Source organism: Nipponia nippon, unplaced genomic scaffold, assembly GCF_047370975.1.
Source record: "Nipponia nippon isolate SJK-2023a ecotype South Korea unplaced genomic scaffold, ASM4737097v1 scaffold_29, whole genome shotgun sequence".
Classification (NCBI taxonomy): domain Eukaryota; kingdom Metazoa; phylum Chordata; class Aves; order Pelecaniformes; family Threskiornithidae; genus Nipponia; species Nipponia nippon.
The window spans coordinates 87,268-112,194 of record NW_028262346.1 but is presented as its reverse complement, the minus strand read 5'-3'; the positions used below and the strand labels follow the sequence as shown (position 1 = coordinate 112,194).

The window sequence follows — 24,927 nt, the reverse complement described above, 5'->3', positions numbered from 1 at the left end:
CCTACAAAGAAAATAAAATAAGCTGCAAGATGCAGAAAACCACATTTAAGCTCTATTACATTTACAAATAAATATATTACATACAACAGCAACTCAAAGAGGAAGCGGGCGAGTCACACAGAGGATGGCTGGCTGGCTGGTTGGCTGCAGTTCTCCCCGCACAGACATTTGGCTGAGCAATTACTTCTTCTCCTAATAATTCCAGGAATGGGCTTCAGCTTTTTTTCTCTTTTCTTTTGTTTTATTCTCCTCCTCTCCCCCCTCTCCAGTTTCAGATTTAGTTTGTCCAGTATGGAGAAGTGCCATAGGCGGTTTTGGTAGTCTGAGACTTTTGCTGCATGGTGCTGGGTTGGTTGCGTTGGCCAGATCCACCCTAGAAATCAGAAAGGAAGGAGACATGGGCATCAGTGCTCCCAGGAAGATGAGCCCATGTGAACGTTACCAGAAGAGCTGCTGCCCCCAGGGACAGCCCTGACATCCACCAACATAGTAATGCTCCTCCCTGAATGGATCTGTTTCTGCTCTGCAGCATCTCCACGTCTCACAATCCAGGACAAACAGCCACGAAGACACCAAGCAGGAGCACAGGGACGCACCATCCCACTGCCCCCCCCACCCAAGACAGGTTCAAGCACAAGGAAGGAGAGGAGCAGGACTGGGGCCAGCAAAGGAGCTCTCTCAAGGTGAACAGAGGCAGTGCACCAGCCAAGGATGTCACACATTCGGAGAGAGAAGTCATTTCCTATTTCTGGACTCTAAGGCAGAACACTGGTTTTTTTCAGGGAAGATTTATAGTGAGGAAAGGAAACGCATGGGCTGGTGAAACCAAATCAGAAATCGGAGCCAACATGCAACCTGCAAAGGGATGCTTGACTTTTCCCCCCAGAGTTATAGTACAAGTGCTCACATCCTGCTCTCCTGCCCCAGCCAGGGGACAGCAGCTCCTGCCTCGGCTTCACACCTCACAGCCCATCTCTCCACACCCCACATCAGGATGGCCTCTTCACAGAATCACAGGCTGGCTGAGGCTGGCAGGGACCTCTCGAGGTATGTTGTCCAACCCCTCTGCTCAAGAAGGGTCACCTAGAGCCAGTTGGCCAGGACCATGTCCAGACAGCTCCAAGGATGGAGGCTCCACAACCTCCCTGGGCAACCTGTGACAGTGCTTGGTCACCATCCCAGTAAAAAAACGTTTCCTGGTGTTCAGAGGGAACCTCCTGTGTTCCAGTTTGTGCCCATTGCCTCTGGTCCTGTCACTGGGCACCACTGAAAAGAGCCTGGCTCTGTCCTCTTTGCACCCTCCCTTATAGACATTAAGATCCCCCTGAGCCTTCTCTTCTCTAGGCTGAACAGTCCCAGCTCTCTCAGCCTTTCCTCATAGGAGAGATGATCCAGTCTCTTCATCATCCTTGTGGTCCTTCATTGAACTCTCTCTCCCCAGCGTGTCCACGTCTCTCATACTGGGGAGCCCAGAACTGGACACAGGACTCCAGCTGTGGCCTCACCAGTGCTGAACAGATGGGAAGGGTCAGCTCCCTCGACCTGCTGGCGATACTTTGCCTAATACAGCCCAGGATACTGTTGACCTTCTTTGTGGCAAAGGCACATTGTTGGCTCATGGCCAACTTGGTGTCCATCAGAACCCCCAGGGCCTTTTCTGCCAAGCTGCTTTGGCCTCCAATATATACTCATGCGTGGTGTTATTCCTCCCCAGGGGCAGGACTTTGCCTTTCCCCTTGCTGAACTTCATGACTTTCCCTCCCCAAGCTGGTCAACAGCATCGAGTCTGTCAGTCTGCAATCATTGTCAAGGCCCTTTCCCAGCAAGCAAAGCAAAACCCAGAAAGAAGCAAAAACCCCCAAGACCCGGCTCGGATGTGGGTGGGAGCAATCTGCCCTCAGGCACACTGCAGAGGCAGAAGGGGCTGACTCACCTGCCCATCTTGTTGAAGATGGTGATGCAGCATCTGGGAATGAGGCTGCTGATGTGCAGGCAGGATATGGAGAAACGGGGCTGGAGCATAACCTGGGGCAGCACCAGGGTTCAGGGGCCCAGTCGATCCGAGAGCAGAGGGCATGCTGAAAGGAGGCGGCGTGCCAGCGTGGAACCCCTGCTTGTCAAACGTCTGCATGGGAGGTGAGGGGGACAGCGTCAGAGACTGGTGTGAACAGCCCCACGGTGACCAGACAAGAACAAGAGTGGCCCAAACACACATCACCTGAACCTTTCACCAACCCTGCGAGCAAGCCAAGTCACATCGAATACCTGCAAGCACTTCAGCAGATAAGTTTCAGCTCCTGTTCTCACCCATATTTCTGTACTAATGCCTCCGACATTTTATTTCATTTTTATTTCCACAGCTACTGTGTTCCATTTTTCCCTGACCTCTTTTTACTCAGTAGGACATGGGATGGTAGCAGCTGCCTGAAATCAGTCCTTCACACATTGCAAGGGCTCAGCCTGGAATTACTTGACATACCCAGGGCGGCCCAACAAAAATGCAAGAAGAACTCGCAATAAGATTTTCCTCCCCGTGGCCAAAGCTTGACCCCTAATGCTAAGTGTGTAGCTAAGAGCTGGCTTCCTACCTGTAAGCACAGATCACAGCCAGACACCGATTTCCCCAGTTGAGGGTGCAAGGAGGAGAAAACAGGAGCTGGACATAAGCCCACTGCACACCACAGCTTGTCAAAGCGCCTTCTGCTTTCCCTGGGAAGCTGTACGCTGAGCAATGGCCAGAGGAGAGCATGGGACAGGGACCCTCGGGTGTTAGCGGTGGGCGCTACTGACTGAAAAGCAAACGGCCTCTTGACTCACCTGCTTTGGGGGCTATTTTGACTAAAAACATAAGCACCATCACATTTCATTTGCACCCAGGATGTAGCTTGCATGGGGCAGCATGGGCAGCGTAGAGTGCTGTGCTATGCCAACAGCTGCCATCAGGAGCTGACATGGCACAAAACGGTGGGACAGAGGACGAGACTCCAGTCCAAGGCAAACAGAGCCAGCATAAGAAGTGCCACGGCCTGCCAACCCTGAGATCGACCGGGCCTGGGAACAGGAGGGGAGCCATTGGCCTGGCCTCAGGCCATGAGAGATGAGGTTCCAGCATTGCTCACCTGAGTCTTGTTATAGACTGAGCCACTGATATCAGGCACACCTGTGTTACTTGAGGTCACAGAAACACCTGGAAAACAAAAAAAGCCACCGACAATGAGAAAGTCAACCACCACCCAGCATGAACCCCATGCTTTGCTCCTGGCACCTCTGGTGGCCTCGGTGGATGCACCTTCATCCGCAGCCACTGTACCACACACCCTGCTGCTGCTGGCCAGCCCAGCGGGGTTCTCCATGCTCTCAGACCCACTGCACCCCACACGGGAACAGAACAAAGGGCTCAGTTCCTCGATCCTGCCACAAAGCAGGAAACCAGCCCACTGGGATAAATCACCCACGTCCATGACCCAGCCGTTACCGCTTGGATTCAAATGCACTTCACCAGGCAGCAGCTGGCTGCACTGAACATTCATTTAAGCTCATGAAAAGCCAGCTTTCCCTTAGGATTAGGGATGCATTTGGCTTTATTGCAGCATTTAAGAGCTTTCCAGTAGTGCGCTGAGTGATGAGACTCAGCATCTGCTACACATTTGAGCCCTTGTCCTTTCACATCCTGCAGAAGGGTGAGGTCTGCAATGCTCCTCTGCCCTGAGAGAATTAATATCACTGATTCAGGCTGGCTTCCACCTGGACCAGCTGGTGCCACAACAGGCTCAGAAACACTCACCAGCGAGGTAACTCTCAAACCAGCCACTTATTCACAGTTTTATAAAGACTGGCTCTAATCATTTCACTTGGATCAGAATAAAACCAGCAGTTCCTTTGGCCAGTGAATCAGAAGACTGGGCTCAGAGGGTTTGCACTGCTCTAAGGTTGTACCCTTCCTAGGACATTGCTCCTTTTTGGATTGCTCCTCCACAGAGGACAGCATGATCAGCTCTCAGCTGACGACAGTCCAGTTGGTGTTTCAAATGCACAGCAAATGCTTGGTGTTTGCTTAAGCCCAAGGATGAACTAGTTAGTGCTAAGCAGTTCAGTATATATTTCTCAGGTCTAACCAGCATGTGCAGAATAAAGCTTTCATATAAGCTGTATAAATTCTTCAGCCTTTACAGTCACAAGAAACATTTCCAGGCATGAAACAATGCAATGAGTTACAGGGTATACGGATAGCAGCTGAAACAACAGCCCAGAGATGCATGAACTGCCCTGCTTGCCCCTAATGCATGGCTATCTCAGGTGCCTACCAAGAAATTCAAAATCTCATCATCATTTGGCAGAGGACCATTTCAGCAGCAGCATCCAACTGCTTGGGCTTCAAAAACACAGCACTGCTGCAGGACAGCTATTCTTCAGCAAAGAAAACTTCGGCAGAGGAAACAGCTCACCATTTCTCCCATGTATCATTGTTGACAAAGCTGCGCATCAGCCACATAAATCCTTATGCAAAGTTCAGCCATGAGGTTTAGAAGGAACACTTGGGCCATTAAAAAAGCATTTTGTATACGGGAGATGGAGAAACAGCTTGGATCGTGACCCTGTTTAGAGCTGGCTGCCCTGTTGACTGCACAGCACTGGCAATACTGGGAGTTTGCCCTACTAAATCCCACTCAAGAGCATCCTCAAGTCTCATGTGTTACCTTTCCCAGGTCCAGTGCCAGCAGATTTGTTTTGTGCTTGAGATGACCCACTGTAGCCTCCTTTGCTGTAATCTCCAGCTGCCGTTCCCTGCGTTAAGTCATCATAGCCTGCCAGTGTGTACAAGACAAGGTGTTACAGTGTGCAAGCAGCTCTGCAGATGCTCATGTGAAAAGCGCAGTGGTAAGCATACCTGCTCCATAGCCGTGCTGCCCATAGCCACTCGCTTGCTGGAAAGGAGTTGACGCAGTGTTCAGGTTGACTCCATGCTGTTTAGCAGATGCTGGAGGTACCTGGACAAAGGAAGGGAACAAAAGGGCTGTTAATTGGGGAACGGCATGCAAAACGCAAGCTCCCTCTGCCATCTAGTGGGGAAGGCACCTCCACCTCACGTGGGAAATTTAATCTGGAGTTGGGAGCACTGGGATGGCATGGGACATGGCACTCGCACTTCCAGCAGTAACTTGCTGTAGTGGATTTGTGCAAGCCCCATGTTTTCCACTAGAGCCACCCCTCTGATTGCAGTGCAACCCTGTCTCAGAACAGGCTGCATATTTCTTTTATACACTGAATGTAAACAGCAAATTCTTACCCACAAACCCAAGAAGGAGCAACCACAGTGCTCTCCCTCTAGAATCAAATGAAACATCAATTCCTGCCTGAGGCTGTTTCATAAAACACTGTCCTACAGGACCCTAAAATAGACTCATCTACCCTTCTGCCTGGAGCATTACTTCTTCCCAAAAAACCTTCTTCCTCCTGAGACTACCAGCACTGCTCTCTGACTTAACAGGGTCTCCTCCATCCTCGAAAGTATTTCCTAGGCACTCTCAGTTCACTGACCCAGCTTTGGGTCTCCCCTTGACTCTCCATAGACTGGTAACAGCTTTCAGGAACACCGAGTCCATGAGCTGCAGCTGTCTGCTATTTACAGTAACCTGCACAGGAGGCCATGAGTTCTGGCCTTTTAAATTTCCTGTTTTCCTGGGGAAGGGACTGCAGCTATTTTCTCATGCTTGCACGTTTTTGGAGATCCCTTGCAGACTGGGGAAGATGACTCTACTCCGTTTTCATGAGACGCCAACCTGAGTAATGGATCCAGCTCTGGGGTCCCCAGTATGAGACAGATGTGGACCTGTTAGAGCAGGTCCAGAGGAGGGCCACAAACATGATCAGAGGGCTGGAACATCTCTCCTATGAAGAAAGGCTGAGAGAATTGGGGTTCTTGAGCCTGAAGAAGAGAAGGCTCTGGGGAGACCTTATCATCACCTTTCAATATTTAAAGGGCACTTGTAAGAAAGATGGAGAAAAACTTTTTACCAGGCCCTGTAGTGACAGGACAAAGGGCAATGGTTTTAACCTGAAAGAGGGTAGATTTAGATTGGACAATAAGGAAGAAATTTTTTATGATGAGGGTGGTGAAACACTGGAACAGGTTGCCCAGAGAAGTTGTAGGTGCCCCATCACTGGAAGTGTTCAAGGTCAGGTTGGATGCGGCTTTGAGCAGCCTGATCTAGTGAAAGATGTCCCTGCCCATGACAGGGGGGATGGACTAGATGATCTTTGGAGATCCCTTCCAACCCAAACCATTCTACAATTCCAAGATGTAGAAGGTTTGGGCTGGAGAGAGCAAAACCAGAGAGGCATGAAGGGAGGGTTACAGTTCAGGCTGTCACACTTACAAACATGGTTGGCCCATACTGGAACGCACTGGGTACGCCGGGCACACCAGCGTAATAAGGTAACCCAGTGTAGCTGTACCCCGGGGGCAGGGTTGGGTTGAGAAAGGGCTGCTGAGTTGTATGGTGAGTCTGCGTCTGGTTCTGCTGTGGCTGGGCGAGCGTGGTAGCAGGAGCAGGGGAGGCAGAATCCCCACGGCCAAATTTTGTTACGTCACCTGCAAAAGAAAGAACTGATCAGAAAAGCTATCAAAGCTATTCTGAAAGCGGATGACTCAAAGGACTCAAATCCTCTGAATACAAGTAGATAACTACAGAAGAGAGCACATCCTACACTTGAAAGCCTGCAGTTGTTCATGGGAAGTGCTCTCCCGGTCTCTGCTCCTGATGGCCACAGAGACATTGCCTGTTCGTGGCACAGAACTCCATGCCATGGCTAATCCATTGATAAAATGGAGATACCAATACTTACTTATCTCACACGGTCTGAGCAGATTCATTACTATCAGATCATTGCAATAAAACATGCTAAAAGCAGAAATATGGTAAATAGCCAAAGAGCAAATGGTTGTTGGGTTAAAGTGTGACTCTCCTGGAGGTTAAACTGATTAGCTAAGCTTCATGGGCTGAAAGCAAGTTAGGATTTACAGGCAGTGATGGGCATATTTTTGTCATTGTCTGTTTATTTGTCAAGCATGACTAGTTAGATGTCCAGTTCCTCACACCACCAAAGTTCTGGAGACAGTAGCTGAAGGCCAGGAAAGCAAGGCTTGCATAGTGTGCCACCTTATTGAAGAAGTAGGAAGGGAAATTCGGTTATTAACCCAAAAGCAATCTCCCAAGAGAAGTGATTACAAAGCAGAAAACTCCTGAACACTTGCATTTTCTGGCAGCCTACAGAGCAGCATGTTCACATGTTTTTTAGGGAGGCGACATACATCAATCACATCTATCTCATTCCCAACCAATATTCCTTTTTGTTGGTTACCAAGAAGTATGACAACACTTAATATCATCATTATAGGAATTATAACGCCTCTAGCTACAGTTTTAAGCTGTAATTAGATGGCAGTGGATGAAAACCACTGGCTGAAAATCCTGGATGGCATTAATGTCATCTTTGCACAATAACTGAAGAGCAAGAGCACGAATGAGGAAGGGCTTCTTAGACCATATGCTTTTGGGAATGAAGTCCATTAGATTTGGGGAGTGTGAGGGAGAGCCTGCTAGATGCAGCTCCTGCTGGGAACATACAAGTGCTAAAACAGCAGTAACAAAGTATGGGGAGCTGCTGAGGGCCGTCTACTCCAGTGACAAAAAAGGAAAGCAAGCCAGTTGAATTTCGAGAAGAATGATTAAGCTATGGAATATTTTTCAAGCACCTGTATGTGCTTGGGAAGGGCACTAGATGACACTGCCGTTTACATTTGTAACAATTTTGCACTTATTCTCAAAAGCTATCCAACTTAGTCCCAGAAGTCATCGCATACGAATTACTGACCAAAACCATGAAGAAACATCAATGTCAGGGTTGAGAGGGAGATGCTCGCTTTTGTTTGGCTAGTTTGGACTGATGGGTTTAACTGTTTACAGAAGGGAAAAACAATTGCTCTTTCAGCAATGGCAGGATGACCTGCATTTAGAAACCAGCACATCTCACTTACCATCCTTGTATTTAAATAGCACTCACCTGAGTACGGGTTGTTAGCAAGGCTCCCATCTCTGCCCGTCAAGGTTGCAGGAGCAGGGAATGTAATTCCGTAATAATCCTTGGAAAGAGACAACATTGTTTATTAATAGTTGAAACCATAACAGAGCTGGGCAGCTCTTATGAACCCCATATTATACGCATAAGAAAATTTAAAAAGGAAGAACTAAAGGAAGTTTGGGCAGAAGCTGACCTTATCGCTTACAGCAGAACTGGATCCTCAACTTCAAAATAAACCTACTTTATAGACATTTTTAAGATTGTATACAAATACTTCATCTCTTAATGGTAATTTAAAGGCAACAACTAAATGCTTTTCCCTCCCAACCCTCAGCTCTGAGCTGTCATCTTCCAGCAAGACTGCACCTGGAAGAGCAACAGACCATCAGGGGCCAAGGACCTGGGGTCAGGCCAGGACCGTAATCGCAACATGTATATAGTCTAAAGGTTTTACTCTTGTACCATGCCCTGTTTTGTAAAAGTGGAAACATCAGCTAGGAAAACAGCACAAATATTTAAAAAAAAAAAAAAAAAAAAAAAAGAGAGAGAGAAAAAGAGTTATTACCAGATGACTGGAAAATTTATTTAAACTACATTACAGGAGACCTCAGATCAGTAGTCTCCAAAGTGAGGTGCGCAAGACAATCCATTGAGGTGCACGAAGAAAATGTTTTTGGTACCATTAATAAATAAAGTTTTAAAACATTTAAAAATAGTGTTTGTCTAACCTTTCTCTCATCCTTTTTGAATTTTTATTTTTGTGTATGTTTTATAACATTTTTATGTATCTAAAAATAACACGAATTACATACTTTATATACTTTGCTTCATATCATGTAACACAAATGTATTACTACAGTAGTATATGTATATAATCTAGAAATAAAAATATATTGGGGCAAGTGCTCACACATTTTTTACTGATGGGTTGTGTGATCAAAAAAGGTGGAGACCACTGCCTTAGATCATTCTTCTAGCTCCTGTACAGGAAGGTAAGACAGTCCTCACCCTAGAAAGCTTGCACTCCAAGACCACAGGACATGCCAGCAAAACAGAAGTAGCATTTTGTCTTCAGTTTGAGAGAAAAAGAGAAAAGTTTGCCGTTCCCTCTCTGGGTGAGCTCCACATGTGGGGCTGGTACTCCACTAAGCATTTTTCCTCCTAATTCTCACGGTTTACTCCTCACCACCTCCAATTCATCAAGAGTTAATGCTTTAACCACTACCATATCCATTTCCACACATTCTCCAACACTGGAAAAACATCCTCCTTCATACCCCTGTCTGCAAATTCCCCAGCACCTCAAGTGCTTTCTCTGAACTGACAGCACCTTTCACCTTGCTGCATTTCTGTGCATCACCCCCGTTTCCTACACCCAATCCTCCATCACCGAACATGAAATAATCCAGCAAAGATTTAGTATTGCAGGTGCTTTCTGTAACTTGAAATGGTGCCATATTTCATCATCCTTTCCTTCCCAGGTAATTCCACCTTATCAACTCTGGCATGAATCACTTAACAAAACACAACCAAATCCACATGAAAAGCCTTAGCAGGTTACTCCGAAGCAGCACTCCCGTCTCCTTCCAAGGAAAATGCCACAAAAAGCAGATTTGGAGAAGAGATCTGAGCAGGATACAGTGGATATGAACTGGAACTGACACACTAGCATCCTCCCCTATATAAACGGGACAAAATATACCCAAGTCTGCACAAGAACAGGGTCTAAGGATTGCAATTATTCCCACTGCCTCTCAGGTGGGGGAAAACCACATCAGCACTGCATATCCCTATCCCACACACCTGTGCATACACACATTCAAAACAAAAAATCATTAGAAAATATGAGTGTAAGCCAGTTTTCTTTGCACTTCATGCCTACCCATAGGAAAACATCAGAAGAGATACTCTGCTCTTCAAACAACACAGGTATTTCCTGACTTACAGAAGACCTGCAGAAGGTGCCTAAAGTCAAAACTGAAATATCAGTAATAGACTCAAAAAGCAAGACAGAAAAGAACTGAAAAATGATAAATGATCTGACGTAATAGATTTAAGCTCCACCAAGCAGCTCACTAGGTACCACGCACACCAGCTAAGGCATTTGTAAGATCTCTGCTACACAGGCAGCCTGCAAAAGAATAACAGAAAAGACAGCATATCCCAGTGTAATACACACACACACACACACACAATAATCACAGTGATAACTTACAGCAACAACATGCACATTAATTAATTGAGTTAAATTAAAAAAGAACCTCCTCCCAAACCTCAGGAGAAACCCCCGTTCTCACTGTATCAGCAACCACCGGTACCTCTCGCTGCTAGAAGCTACCCAGGAAGCAGTGACGACTTGCACTTGGGACTCTGCCCACTTTCGCTTTCTAGATGTAAGCGGACCGGCACATCAAAGACAAATATTCTCACTTGCTCCTGCCTCCCAAACACCTAATGTCGCCTAATTTCTACAACAAATTCAAAAGACAATAAAAAACCCCAAATCACAATTATTGCATGAATAGTTGATGAAAAATCCTTTGTGACATTTATGCATTTATTTCTAAACATCAACACACTGAGGACAAATCAATCAGGGGGCAGGGGGAGTGACAGATGACCCCAAAAATATTCTGTAAGATATTTGCTGAGAGAGGAAAAACTCTTCCACCAGCAAAGATGCATGTGCTATAGAGAAAGCAAAGGGGGGAAAAAAAGACTCACAAACTAAAAATATTTGTTAATAAGAAATAAAGGAAAACATACATTAACTCATATACACAAATAATATCAGAGCACAAAATAAGAAAAATAGATGTTGGTAGGCAGAGAAACTTGAAAATAAAAACCAAGAAAGACAACTCACAAAGTAGACGAAAAGGAAACCCTGAAATGCATCCCCAGCACAGCTGCCCCAAAAGCCTCTGCCACCGCACTTTCACGTCCCCCACAGAACCCTAACGGCACAGGAGCCGGGCTCCCCACACACCCCGACACCAGCCCTGGGAAAGAACCAGTTCCAGTTCGCTAGGGCAGGGCCACCTTCTGCTCACACTTTGACAAGCACAACAAAATCCTTCAGGAGAAAGTAAACGGAAAGCAAAACTGAAAACGAAAACAGGGAAATTCTGTCTAGATGATGACGATGATGAAAGGAAAGCCATGGCACCACATAAAGCCAGCCACCCGGCAGCACCCCAAGCACAGTGCCCACCTGCACCACCACCAAGCCTCACCAGGCTCCTGCCCAACACCACCCACACAGCACCCACAGCTCCACCATGGCTGCGCCAGCAACCCTGCAGCCCCGCCTGTGGCATGGCGCCCCGGCGCTCCTGCTCCTCCTGACAGCTCTTGCCGCTGCCCTTGCCTGCCACCACCTCCAGCCCCGCGACACCACCTTCCTCTGGCGCAGCCTCCAGCTCCTCCGGGCCATGGCTCCCAGCTCCACACAGACCTGCCACCACCAGCCCACGCCCTTCCCCTTCCCTGACACCCTCCTCCACACCAGCCACCCACAGCAAGCTGCCGCCACTGCCCTACGCATCCTCCAGCACCTCTTCAACCTCCTCAGCAGCCTGAGCACCCCCCAACACTGGGACACCCAGGCACACCGTGACCTCCTCAACAACCTCCACCATTACAAGGAAGACCTCGAGCAATGCGTGCCAGCCAACAGGATGCTCTTCAAAGGCCAAGGGCCCCGCAACCTGCTGCTCAACATCAACAAATACTTCAGGCACATCCACGACTTCCTTCACATCCACAACCACAGTGCCTGCGCCTGGGACCACGTCCGCCTTGAAGCTCACATCTGCTTCCAACGCTTGGACACACTCATATGGCGAATGAAGAGCCGAGACGCTCCTGCCCTCCACCAAACCCACTCACGCCAAGCACCCATACCCAGCCAACACCGGTGGCCAGAGACCAAGCAGAGGCAGCAGCAGCCGGGGCTGGGATTTCTCAGCGCTGCTCACACCTCTTCCAGCCAGCAGCCTGCGCTGTCGGGGAAACGGGCATGACCGCAGCGAGGCCGGGGCCAGGCTGCAGCACAGCCCGCATACCCGCACCATGGCCACACCTTTGCTGGAAAGGAAGGAGAAGGAAAATGCTGTGCTGCATGCTCATGGACAGCCACGAGGCAATGGGGAGAGGGATAGTATTTATTACCTATGGCATTATCTAGCCCATCCAGACTGCAACCTCCCCTGATGGAGGGGAAGGTCCCCATGGACACTGCAGGGACTCTCATGCCAATGACTATTTATCAGAGATCTCTATTTATTTATTTATTTTGCTGGACATTCATTTCTATATTTATATATTTATTTATTTATTTATTCACTTGCTGAAAATAAAGACTTTTGCAAAAACAAAAAATAAGAAAAGAGGTTGTCATCATGCATATACCTGACAGGCAAAGACAGGGTCTCTGCAGGCAGGGATGAGCCTCCCTCCTGCAGCCCGTCCCACCGATGCCTCCTGCCCCAGTCGAAGGCTCCGGACAGCAGGTCTCTCTCAGGGACCCAGCATGGTCCTTCAAGCCCATAGGTATCTCCTGCTGATGCCAGACCCTCAGAGCACATGCTCACCCAGATGACATGATGCTTGCCCTTCCCGCTCCTCCTCTCCTGCCACCCACCCTCTCCCTTCCCAACCCTCTCCCACTGCCAAGACATGAAAGTCACCTCCAAACCACCACCCCATCACAACCATTCGGCAACGCCACATCTACGCTTGGGACCAAGCAGGGTGGCATGGACAAGGTGCACCTCAAAAAGGAAAAGAGGGGACTCACCAAGGCCTGTGGAGGTTTGAACAAGGAACAGCATCCCAGTGCTACCAACCCAACCCAAGAAACACCAGAAGGCCACAAGAAACTCAGGAGATGCCCAGGACTGCTCACTGCTCTCCTAGAACCACAACTGGCCCAAGACACTCGTGCTTGCGCTCACACACCAGTGGCCATGGGGACCTGCCTCACTACATAGAGCACATCGGCCCAGGTTTTCTTCACCCCAACACATCCTTAGCAAACAAAAGGATACATCCCCCAAACACCACCACCCAACATGGTCCAAACCAACCAGCACAGACCAGCACAGCATTCCCCATGAAGGAAACTGCGCACACACCACCTGCACCAGCTGCTCTTTTACCCTCCAACCACCACCCCAAAAATATCTGCCCCAGGTGCTTTGCCCTTACGAGGTAAGCCCAAGCAAGATAACACAAAAGTTCAGCACCTCTGGCCTTGTCCTGCACAGGACAAAGAGGTTGCTCTCCATGCTCAGTCACACGGCCTCCAACACCACATCACTGCCAGGACACTGCTCCAGGACACAGAAATAGGCACTTCCTATGCAGCTGGAAAGTGAGGAAACAAGTGGGATCTCACTCAGGTACAGGCACTCAAGTGCCTGTACTCAGGCAGACATGAGGACCCCTCAAGATGCAACTTCCAGGTTGTACTACAGTCCTCCTGATGTTCCTTCTAACCAGAAATACCCCGTGACACCAGGCACAGGGGACCTCATTGGCTCCGTCTTCTCTGAGGTGGCTGAAGAGAGGAAACCCTCCTGAGACATACAAACAGAGGAGTAGAAGTAATGACACAAGCAGGAACACAGGGAATTCAAACATGAAAGAACAAACAGGTTATTATTACCTTTAACATGAACATGATACAACACTAGAAGAGAGCTCAGGAAGGTTGTAGGATGTCCATTCCTAGAGATATATCCAAAGCATCACTGGACAAAGCCACCACCAACCTCCTGACACGACCTACCCTCAGCAACAGATTGCACTTGGGACCTCCAGAGCAAAATAGACTATTGAAAAAGAATTTAAAAAATGGAAAGAAATGATGCATGAACAGTGATAAAAAAAGAAGAGAGAAAAACTGAGAAGTTCCAGTAGTATGAGGGCATAATAAGATGCATGGATTACTTCAGACAAACACTGGAAATTAGAAAAAATGGAATTGTTTGTAGAGGACCTTTTCCTCCGTGCCTCACAATGAGACACTGATCACGAAATATTCCTGAACTGGCAAAACCCAGCAAAAATCAACCTATATGAAAACATTTCTGAACTGTGTCTCCTTCACTGTTAAATAAACAAGAGCTTAGAAAAAAATTCTAATACCCAGTCGCGATGAGGTTCAAACCAAGAAATGGGAAGCAAAGAGCCAGTAAAAGCTTCACCAATAAACAGCCAGTGCTCAAGTGCTTAAAACAAGAGCCAGTTCCTCTCAGGACATCAAGTCTTAGAGACAGCTCCTGAGAATCCTGAGAAACAGATATTTTACAAATCTTCCAAAATGTAAAAAGAAATGATGTATTCATATGAAACCAGAGACAACAAACATACCGAAAGTGAAAAACCCACAACCAATACTGGAGCATTACATAAGTAAAAGAGACTTGGGCAAAAAAGGAAATTCAGTGGAACCCAAAAGGAATGAGAGACACCACAAAAGGAAAAGGATAAACCACAAAAAAAACCACATCAGTACCACAAACAACCCATGTGTCACTACCACTGCGATCTAAAATGGCCCAGTACACGACCATAGCCAACGTACCATAGCAATGCAGCACTGTAGCCAACAAAGCACCGCAACGAGCCTTTGGGCTGGGGGGAAGCCACCGCCACTCCACACCTCCTCCAAGCCCTGCTCCAAACAGGGCTCTGCACATCCCGCGCCCACTCTGCTCCTTGGCACCTCCCCACGGAGGCCCTTTCCTCAACCTCTTTGCAAAGCCTCTGCCAGGGGGCAGCCATCGGCATCAGAACCAGCTCTCCCGCCCTGGCCTCCTCAGCCTTTTCCGCCTGCCGCCCCGCTTTACACCCACTCAGCAGCAGCTCTGCAGTCCTCGGGACAACGACCACACGGACCTGCTGCAGCGGCTCCGCAGGAGGGCCACACGCACCTTTTCACGGCGCCCCTAGCGACAGGACAAGCGGCAATGGTTTTAAACGGCAAGAGGGTAGATCCAGGCCAGATACAAGGAGGACAGCCTTTGCCTTGCCATCGGGCTGGTGAAACGCTGCGTGGAACAGGTTGCCCACAGAGGTGGCACATGCCCCATCCCGGGAAACGGGCAACGTCAGGTTCCACGGGGCTCTCGGCAACCCCATCCACTTGTCTGGATGTCCCTGCTCCCTGCAGGCGGGTTCGACCAGATCACCCTTAAACGTCCCTCCCAAACCAAGCCGTCGGATGATTCCACCAAGGACAGGCACGGCAGACATCCCTTGCGTTAGCCTGACGTCCGCCACACTTCCCGCTTCAGGCATTTTCCACCACGACTCTCTCGTTGCGCTGCTGCAAAACACCTTGCAGCACCAGCCGTTCGAGGGCAGCACGGACAAGGTCCAGCCACGGACCTCCAACATCAGCCCGCCTCCTGCGGCGACGGCACCTACCTGCGCCAAATCATCCTGCACGTGCCAGCACCCCAAGCACACCACCCACCAACACAACCTTGCCTGACAACACCATGGCTCCCAGCCCGCCACCGCCCTGACACCGCCACCACGCACCCCTTGCCACGGCTCCAAAACCTTTCCCAAAACACCTGGCCGCGCCTCTCGCGCAACCACAACGTCAGCCTTGCTCTTCTTGCAAGGCACCTCAAAACCTCACTCAGCGACTCCAGCCTCCGCCTCCTCCTCCCGCTACAGCTCTACACCTCCAGCACCTGCCTCGGCTCCACCTCCACAGGACTCTTGGACACCCCTCCCCGAGGGGCGCGGGGCTCAGCCCAGCCCAAACGCAAGACCCTTCGCTTACGGGGGACGTTCTCTTCTTTCCTCTCCAGCCACCGCCCGCAAGGACGACGACCAAACACGACCCGGCCCCTCCTACAGGCGCGCGCGCGCGCGCGCACGTGGCACCACAGCCAGGGACCCCACGCGCCAGCAGGAGCAGCACCAGAACTCTCTCTTCCCTTTGCCTCAACCCTTGCCTCCGGCCTTTCTTCCCCACCCTCCGCACCTTCAAACACAGGAGCTGGGGCAGCTCCATCCAGGAACACGGCCCATGCTCACGTGCCTACACCCAGAGCCGCCTCTTCGCAAGCCGCCACCGCCGCCGCCCCCAGGCCCTCGCTCCACCAGGGGGCTCCCCAGGCTCCGCCAAGTGACATCGCTTCACAGCCCTGCCCGACACGAAAAGAAAAGACCGGCCAAGGCGAAAGCAAAGGCGAGCCACAAGGGAAAGGAAAACAGGCCACAACCAGCGCCAGGGCATTACAGGCGGAAAAGACGCTGGGGCAAGGAAGGGAAACTTCAGCTGCAGGAAGGAGGCACCGCAGCTCGCCCTGCAGCCACCAGGGAAACCCAAACACACCTCCCCGCCGCAGCTGCCCGCAAGGGCTCTGCCCCAGCGCTTTCGCATCCCCCACCCAACCACCGCACACAACCTCCCCCCACACACCGCCGCCACCGCCCTCCCCGCGCACGGACACCCCAACAACGCACTTCCCCAAGACCACCACAGGCACCAGCCAAAACCGAAAACCACAGACGGAAACTCGCTGCGAGCATGCGAGCAGAAAGCCACCAAGCCAAAGACGCCGCACCACATAAAGCCGCCCGCCCGCCACCACCCCGAGCACAGCGCCCACCCGCACCACCACCAAGCCTCACCAGCCTCCTCACCAGCGCCACCCACGCGCCACCCACAGCCCCACCATGCCTGCGCCCGCAACCCCACGGCCCCGCCTGCCGCACGCCGCCCCGCCGCTCCTGCTCCTCCCTCACGGCTCTCGCCACCGCCCTCCCCTGCCACCACCCGCGCACCCACGACGCCACCTTCCTCTGGCGCAGCCTCCAGTTCCTCCGGGCCATGGCTCCCAGCTCCACACAGACCTGCCACCACCAGCCCGCGCCCTTCCCCTTCCCCGACGCCCTCCTCCACACCAGCCACCCACAGCAAGCCGCCGCCACCGTCCAGCGCATCCTCGACCACCTCTTCGCCATCCTCAGCAGCACCAGCGCCCTCCAACACTGGGACACCCAGGCACACCGTGACCTCCTCAACACCATTCACCGCTACCTACAAGACCTCGAGCGATGCGTGCCAGCCAACGGGACGCTCCTCCAGGGACAAGGGGCCCGCCGCCTCCGGCTCGACATCGACGAATACTTCAGCCGCTTCCACAACCTCCTCCGCACCCACAACCACAGCGCCTGCGCCTGGGACCACGTCCGCCTCGAAGCTTGCACCTGCTTCCAACACCTCCGCAACCTCACCCGCACCATGCGCGATTAGCACGACGACCCCCACCAACCCGCACGGCCCCGCGCACCCCCACCACCACTTCTGGACCACCGCCCCATCCCCACCTCTGGCCTCCCGCCTCCCCTCCCCCGGGCCGAGACCCGCTGACACCACGGCCCTGCGCCCTCGGACCCCACGGACTGCTCCTCTATTTATAACCCCTACTCTATTTATTTTCACAATGGGTTTTATCTATTTATTCACCTATTTATTCGACACCAAATAAAGACCTCTTGCAAAAAGCCTGGCAGCGCCTCTTGTCTCACAAGCACCGCAACGAGCCTTTGGGCTGGGGGGAAGCCACCGCCACTCCACGCCTCCTCCAAGCCCTGCTCCAAACAGGGCTCTGCACATCCCGCGCCCACTCTGCTCCTTGGCACCTCCCCACGGAGGCCCTTTCCTCAACCTCTTTGCAAAGCCTCTGCCAGGGGGCAGCCATCGGCATCAGAACCAGCTCTCCCGCCCTGGCCTCCTCAGCCTTTTCCGCCTGCCGCCCCGCTTTACACCCACTCAGCAGCAGCTCTGCAGTCCTCGGGACAACGACCACACGGACCTGCTGCAGCGGCTCCGCAGGAGGGCCACACGCACCTTTTCACGGCGCCCCTAGCGACAGGACAAGCGGCAATGGTTTTAAACGGCAAGAGGGTAGATCCAGGCCAGATACAAGGAGGACAGCCTTTGCCTTGCCATCGGGCTGGTGAAACGCTGCGTGGAACAGGTTGCCCACAGAGGTGGCACATGCCCCATCCCGGGAAACGGGCAACGTCAGGTTCCACGGGGCTCTCGGCAACCCCATCCACTTGTCTGGATGTCCCTGCTCCCTGCAGGCGGGTTCGACCAGATCACCCTTAAACGTCCCTCCCAAACCAAGCCGTCGGATGATTCCACCAAGGACAGGCACGGCAGACATCCCTTGCGTTAGCCTGACGTCCGCCACTCTTCCCGCTTCAGGCATTTTCCACCACGACTCTCTCGTTGCGCTGCTGCAAAACACCTTGCAGCACCAGCCGTTCGAGGGCAGCACGGACAAGGTCCAGCCACGGACCTCCAACATCAGCCCGCCTCCTGCGGCGACGGCACCTACCTGCGCCAAATCATCCTGCACGTGCCAGCACCCCAAGCACACCACCCACCAACACAACCTTGCCTGACAACACCATGGCTCCCAGCCCGCCACCGCCCTGACACCGCCACCACGCACCCCTTGCCACGGCTCCAAAACCTTTCCCAAAACACCTGGCCGCGCCTCTCGCGCAACCACAACGTCAGCCTTGCTCTTCTTGCAAGGCACCTCAAAACCTCACTCAGCGACTCCAGCCTCCGCCTCCTCCTCCCGCTACAGCTCTACACCTCCAGCACCTGCCTCGGCTCCACCTCCACAGGACTCTTGGACACCCCTCCCCGAGGGGCGCGGGGCTCAGCCCAGCCCAAACGCAAGACCCTTCGCTTACGGGGGACGTTCTCTTCTTTCCTCTCCAGCCACCGCCCGCAAGGACGACGACCAAACACGACCCGGCCCCTCCTACAGGCGCGCGCGCGCGCGCGCACGTGGCACCACAGCCAGGGACCCCACGCGCCAGCAGGAGCAGCACCAGAACTCTCTCTTCCCTTTGCCTCAACCCTTGCCTCCGGCCTTTCTTCCCCACCCTCCGCACCTTCAAACACAGGAGCTGGGGCAGCTCCATCCAGGAACACGGCCCATGCTCACGTGCCTACACCCAGAGCCGCCTCTTCGCAAGCCGCCACCGCCGCCGCCCCCAGGCCCTCGCTCCACCAGGGGGCTCCCCAGGCTCCGCCAAGTGACATCGCTTCACAGCCCTGCCCGACACGAAAAGAAAAGACCGGCCAAGGCGAAAGCAAAGGCGAGCCACAAGGGAAAGGAAAACAGGCCACAACCAGCGCCAGGGCATTACAGGCGGAAAAGACGCTGGGGCAAGGAAGGGAAACTTCAGCTGCAGGAAGGAGGCACCGCAGCTCGCCCTGCAGCCACCAGGGAAACCCAAACACACCTCCCCGCCGCAGCTGCCCGCAAGGGCTCTGCCCCAGCGCTTTCGCATCCCCCACCCAACCACCGCACACAACCTCCCCCCCACACACCGCCGCCACCGCCCTCCCCGCGCACGGACACCCCAACAACGCACTTCCCCAAGACCACCACAGGCACCAGCCAAAACCGAAAACCACAGACGGAAACTCGCTGCGAGCATGCGAGCAGAAAGCCACCAAGCCAAAGACGCCGCACCACATAAAGCCGCCCGCCCGCCACCACCCCGAGCACAGCGCCCACCCGCACCACCACCAAGCCTCACCAGCCTCCTCACCAGCGCCACCCACGCGCCACCCACAGCCCCACCATGCCTGCGCCCGCAACCCCACGGCCCCGCCTGCGGCAGGCTGCCCCGCCGCTCCTGCTCCTCCCTCACGGCTCTCGCCACCGCCCTCCCCTGCCACCACCCGCGCACCCACGACGCCACCTTCCTCTGGCGCAGCCTCCAGTTCCTCCGGGCCATGGCTCCCAGCTCCACACAGACCTGCCACCACCAGCCCGCGCCCTTCCCCTTCCCCGACGCCCTCCTCCACACCAGCCACCCACAGCAAGCCGCCGCCACCGTCCAGCGCATCCTCGACCACCTCTTCGCCATCCTCAGCAGCACCAGCGCCCTCCAACACTGGGACACCCAGGCACACCGTGACCTCCTCAACACCATTCACCGCTACCTACAAGACCTCGAGCGATGCGTGCCAGCCAACGGGACGCTCCTCCAGGGACAAGGGGCCCGCCGCCTCCGGCTCGACATCGACGAATACTTCAGCCGCTTCCACAACCTCCTCCGCACCCACAACCACAGCGCCTGCGCCTGGGACCACGTCCGCCTCGAAGCTTGCACCTGCTTCCAACACCTCCGCAACCTCACCCGCACCATGCGCGATTAGCACGACGACCCCCACCAACCCGCACGGCCCCGCGCACCCCCACCACCACTTCTGGACCACCGCCCCATCCCCACCTCTGGCCTCCCGCCTCCCCTCCCCCGGGCCGAGACCCGCTGACACCACGGCCCTGCGCCCTCGGACCCCACGGACTGCTCCTCTATTTATAACCCCTACTCTATTTATTTTCACAATGGGTTTTATCTATTTATTCACCTATTTATTCGACACCAAATAAAGACCTCTTGCAAAAAGCCTGGCAGCGCCTCTTGTCTCACAAGCACCGCAACGAGCCTTTGGGCTGGGGGAAGCCACCGCCACTCCACGCCTCCTCCAAGCCCTGCTCCAAACAGGGCTCTGCACATCCCGCGCCCACTCTGCTCCTTGGCACCTCCCCACGGAGGCCCTTTCCTCAACCTCTTTGCAAAGCCTCTGCCAGGGGGCAGCCATCGGCATCAGAACCAGCTCTCCCGCCCTGGCCTCCTCAGCCTTTTCCGCCTGCCGCCCCGCTTTACACCCACTCAGCAGCAGCTCTGCAGTCCTCGGGACAACGACCACACGGACCTGCTGCAGCGGCTCCGCAGGAGGGCCACACGCACCTTTTCACGGCGCCCCTAGCGACAGGACAAGCGGCAATGGTTTTAAACGGCAAGAGGGTAGATCCAGGCCAGATACAAGGAGGACAGCCTTTGCCTTGCCATCGGGCTGGTGAAACGCTGCGTGGAACAGGTTGCCCACAGAGGTGGCACATGCCCCATCCCGGGAAACGGGCAACGTCAGGTTCCACGGGGCTCTCGGCAACCCCATCCACTTGTCTGGATGTCCCTGCTCCCTGCAGGCGGGTTCGACCAGATCACCCTTAAACGTCCCTCCCAAACCAAGCCGTCGGATGATTCCACCAAGGACAGGCACGGCAGACATCCCTTGCGTTAGCCTGACGTCCGCCACTCTTCCCGCTTCAGGCATTTTCCACCACGACTCTCTCGTTGCGCTGCTGCAAAACACCTTGCAGCACCAGCCGTTCGAGGGCAGCACGGACAAGGTCCAGCCACGGACCTCCAACATCAGCCCGCCTCCTGCGGCGACGGCACCTACCTGCGCCAAATCATCCTGCACGTGCCAGCACCCCAAGCACACCACCCACCAACACAACCTTGCCTGACAACACCATGGCTCCCAGCCCGCCACCGCCCTGACACCGCCACCACGCACCCCTTGCCACGGCTCCAAAACCTTTCCCAAAACACCTGGCCGCGCCTCTCGCGCAACCACAACGTCAGCCTTGCTCTTCTTGCAAGGCACCTCAAAACCTCACTCAGCGACTCCAGCCTCCGCCTCCTCCTCCCGCTACAGCTCTACACCTCCAGCACCTGCCTCGGCTCCACCTCCACAGGACTCTTGGACACCCCTCCCCGAGGGGCGCGGGGCTCAGCCCAGCCCAAACGCAAGACCCTTCGCTTACGGGGGACGTTCTCTTCTTTCCTCTCCAGCCACCGCCCGCAAGGACGACGACCAAACACGACCCGGCCCCTCCTACAGGCGCGCGCGCGCGCGCGCACGTGGCACCACAGCCAGGGACCCCACGCGCCAGCAGGAGCAGCACCAGAACTCTCTCTTCCCTTTGCCTCAACCCTTGCCTCCGGCCTTTCTTCCCCACCCTCCGCACCTTCAAACACAGGAGCTGGGGCAGCTCCATCCAGGAACACGGCCCATGCTCACGTGCCTACACCCAGAGCCGCCTCTTCGCAAGCCGCCACCGCCGCCGCCCCCAGGCCCTCGCTCCACCAGGGGGCTCCCCAGGCTCCGCCAAGTGACATCGCTTCACAGCCCTGCCCGACACGAAAAGAAAAGACCGGCCAAGGCGAAAGCAAAGGCGAGCCACAAGGGAAAGGAAAACAGGCCACAACCAGCGCCAGGGCATTACAGGCGGAAAAGACGCTGGGGCAAGGAAGGGAAACTTCAGCTGCAGGAAGGAGGCACCGCAGCTCGCCCTGCAGCCACCAGGGAAACCCAAACACACCTCCCCGCCGCAGCTGCCCGCAAGGGCTCTGCCCCAGCGCTTTCGCATCCCCCACCCAACCACCGCACACAACCTCCCCCCCACACACCGCCGCCACCGCCCTCCCCGCGCACGGACACCCCAACAACGCACTTCCCCAAGACCACCACAGGCACCAGCCAAAACCGAAAACCACAGACGGAAACTCGCTGCGAGCATGCGAGCAGAAAGCCACCAAGCCAAAGACGCCGCACCACATAAAGCCGCCCGCCCGCCACCACCCCGAGCACAGCGCCCACCCGCACCACCACCAAGCCTCACCAGCCTCCTCACCAGCGCCACCCACGCGCCACCCACAGCCCCACCATGCCTGCGCCCGCAACCCCACGGCCCCGCCTGCCGCACGCCGCCCCGCCGCTCCTGCTCCTCCTCACGGCTCTCGCCACCGCCCTCCCCTGCCACCACCCGCGCACCCACGACGCCACCTTCCTCTGGCGCAGCCTCCAGTTCCTCCGGGCCATGGCTCCCAGCTCCACACAGACCTGCCACCACCAGCCCGCGCCCTTCCCCTTCCCCGACGCCCTCCTCCACACCAGCCACCCACAGCAAGCCGCCGCCACCGTCCAGCGCATCCTCGACCACCTCTTCGCCATCCTCAGCAGCACCAGCGCCCTCCAACACTGGGACACCCAGGCACACCGTGACCTCCTCAACACCATTCACCGCTACCTACAAGACCTCGAGCGATGCGTGCCAGCCAACGGGACGCTCCTCCAGGGACAAGGGGCCCGCCGCCTCCGGCTCGACATCGACGAATACTTCAGCCGCTTCCACAACCTCCTCCGCACCCACAACCACAGCGCCTGCGCCTGGGACCACGTCCGCCTCGAAGCTTGCACCTGCTTCCAACACCTCCGCAACCTCACCCGCACCATGCGCGATTAGCACGACGACCCCCACCAACCCGCACGGCCCCGCGCACCCCCACCACCACTTCTGGACCACCGCCCCATCCCCACCTCTGGCCTCCCGCCTCCCCTCCCCCGGGCCGAGACCCGCTGACACCACGGCCCTGCGCCCTCGGACCCCACGGACTGCTCCTCTATTTATAACCCCTACTCTATTTATTTTCACAATGGGTTTTATCTATTTATTCACCTATTTATTCGACACCAAATAAAGACCTCTTGCAAAAAGCCTGGCAGCGCCTCTTGTCTCACAAGCACCGCAACGAGCCTTTGGGCTGGGGGGAAGCCACCGCCACTCCACGCCTCCTCCAAGCCCTGCTCCAAACAGGGCTCTGCACATCCCGCGCCCACTCTGCTCCTTGGCACCTCCCCACGGAGGCCCTTTCCTCAACCTCTTTGCAAAGCCTCTGCCAGGGGGCAGCCATCGGCATCAGAACCAGCTCTCCCGCCCTGGCCTCCTCAGCCTTTTCCGCCTGCCGCCCCGCTTTACACCCACTCAGCAGCAGCTCTGCAGTCCTCGGGACAACGACCACACGGACCTGCTGCAGCGGCTCCGCAGGAGGGCCACACGCACCTTTTCACGGCGCCCCTAGCGACAGGACAAGCGGCAATGGTTTTAAACGGCAAGAGGGTAGATCCAGGCCAGATACAAGGAGGACAGCCTTTGCCTTGCCATCGGGCTGGTGAAACGCTGCGTGGAACAGGTTGCCCACAGAGGTGGCACATGCCCCATCCCGGGAAACGGGCAACGTCAGGTTCCACGGGGCTCTCGGCAACCCCATCCACTTGTCTGGATGTCCCTGCTCCCTGCAGGCGGGTTCGACCAGATCACCCTTAAACGTCCCTCCCAAACCAAGCCGTCGGATGATTCCACCAAGGACAGGCACGGCAGACATCCCTTGCGTTAGCCTGACGTCCGCCACTCTTCCCGCTTCAGGCATTTTCCACCACGACTCTCTCGTTGCGCTGCTGCAAAACACCTTGCAGCACCAGCCGTTCGAGGGCAGCACGGACAAGGTCCAGCCACGGACCTCCAACATCAGCCCGCCTCCTGCGGCGACGGCACCTACCTGCGCCAAATCATCCTGCACGTGCCAGCACCCCAAGCACACCACCCACCAACACAACCTTGCCTGACAACACCATGGCTCCCAGCCCGCCACCGCCCTGACACCGCCACCACGCACCCCTTGCCACGGCTCCAAAACCTTTCCCAAAACACCTGGCCGCGCCTCTCGCGCAACCACAACGTCAGCCTTGCTCTTCTTGCAAGGCACCTCAAAACCTCACTCAGCGACTCCAGCCTCCGCCTCCTCCTCCCGCTACAGCTCTACACCTCCAGCACCTGCCTCGGCTCCACCTCCACAGGACTCTTGGACACCCCTCCCCGAGGGGCGCGGGGCTCAGCCCAGCCCAAACGCAAGACCCTTCGCTTACGGGGGACGTTCTCTTCTTTCCTCTCCAGCCACCGCCCGCAAGGACGACGACCAAACACGACCCGGCCCCTCCTACAGGCGCGCGCGCGCGCGCACGTGGCACCACAGCCAGGGACCCCACGCGCCAGCAGGAGCAGCACCAGAACTCTCTCTTCCCTTTGCCTCAACCCTTGCCTCCGGCCTTTCTTCCCCACCCTCCGCACCTTCAAACACAGG

The 24,927-nt window shown here is 54.8% G+C and overlaps 3 protein-coding genes and 2 pseudogenes across 11 annotated transcripts in view; 4 read left to right on the top strand and 1 right to left on the bottom strand.

Annotated features, from left to right (window-relative positions):
- Positions 1-30: 30 nt before the first annotated feature.
- LOC148054913 (ubiquitin-associated protein 2-like) overlaps positions 31-24,927 on the bottom strand; it is a 103,136-nt gene continuing 78,239 nt past the window's right edge. For 6 of the 9 annotated variants that reach the window (XM_087763689.1, XM_087763691.1, XM_087763692.1 and 3 more), the window contains 6 exons: positions 8,065-8,143; positions 6,378-6,592; positions 4,889-4,988; positions 4,698-4,805; positions 3,120-3,187; positions 2,356-2,789 (listed from right to left, as the gene is read on the bottom strand). In XM_087763689.1, the coding sequence (XP_087619815.1) occupies positions 2,439-2,789; positions 3,120-3,187; positions 4,698-4,805; positions 4,889-4,988; positions 6,378-6,592; positions 8,065-8,143 (921 nt within the window). In that variant the 3' untranslated portion in view covers positions 2,356-2,438. Of the gene's footprint in view, positions 374-1,933; positions 2,126-2,355; positions 2,790-3,119; positions 3,188-4,697; positions 4,806-4,888; positions 4,989-6,377; positions 6,593-8,064; positions 8,144-24,927 lie in introns of those variants that run through there. The other 3 variants (XM_087763694.1, XM_087763695.1, XM_087763690.1) reach the window with 2 other exon arrangements.
- Positions 10,406-12,193, top strand: LOC104017595 (interferon-like). Its single transcript, XM_087763699.1, has one exon. It carries the CDS (start codon positions 11,364-11,366, stop codon positions 12,105-12,107), a length of 744 nt encoding a protein of 247 aa, XP_087619825.1. The 5' UTR covers positions 10,406-11,363; the 3' UTR covers positions 12,108-12,193.
- On the top strand, positions 16,540-17,427 carry LOC148054927 (interferon-like; annotated as a pseudogene).
- Positions 19,717-20,330, top strand: LOC148054926 (interferon-like; annotated as a pseudogene).
- Positions 22,659-23,271, top strand: LOC148054925 (interferon-like). Its single transcript, XM_087763702.1, has one exon. The coding sequence runs from the start codon at positions 22,674-22,676 to the stop codon at positions 23,250-23,252; it is 579 nt and encodes a 192-aa protein (XP_087619828.1). The 5' UTR covers positions 22,659-22,673; the 3' UTR covers positions 23,253-23,271.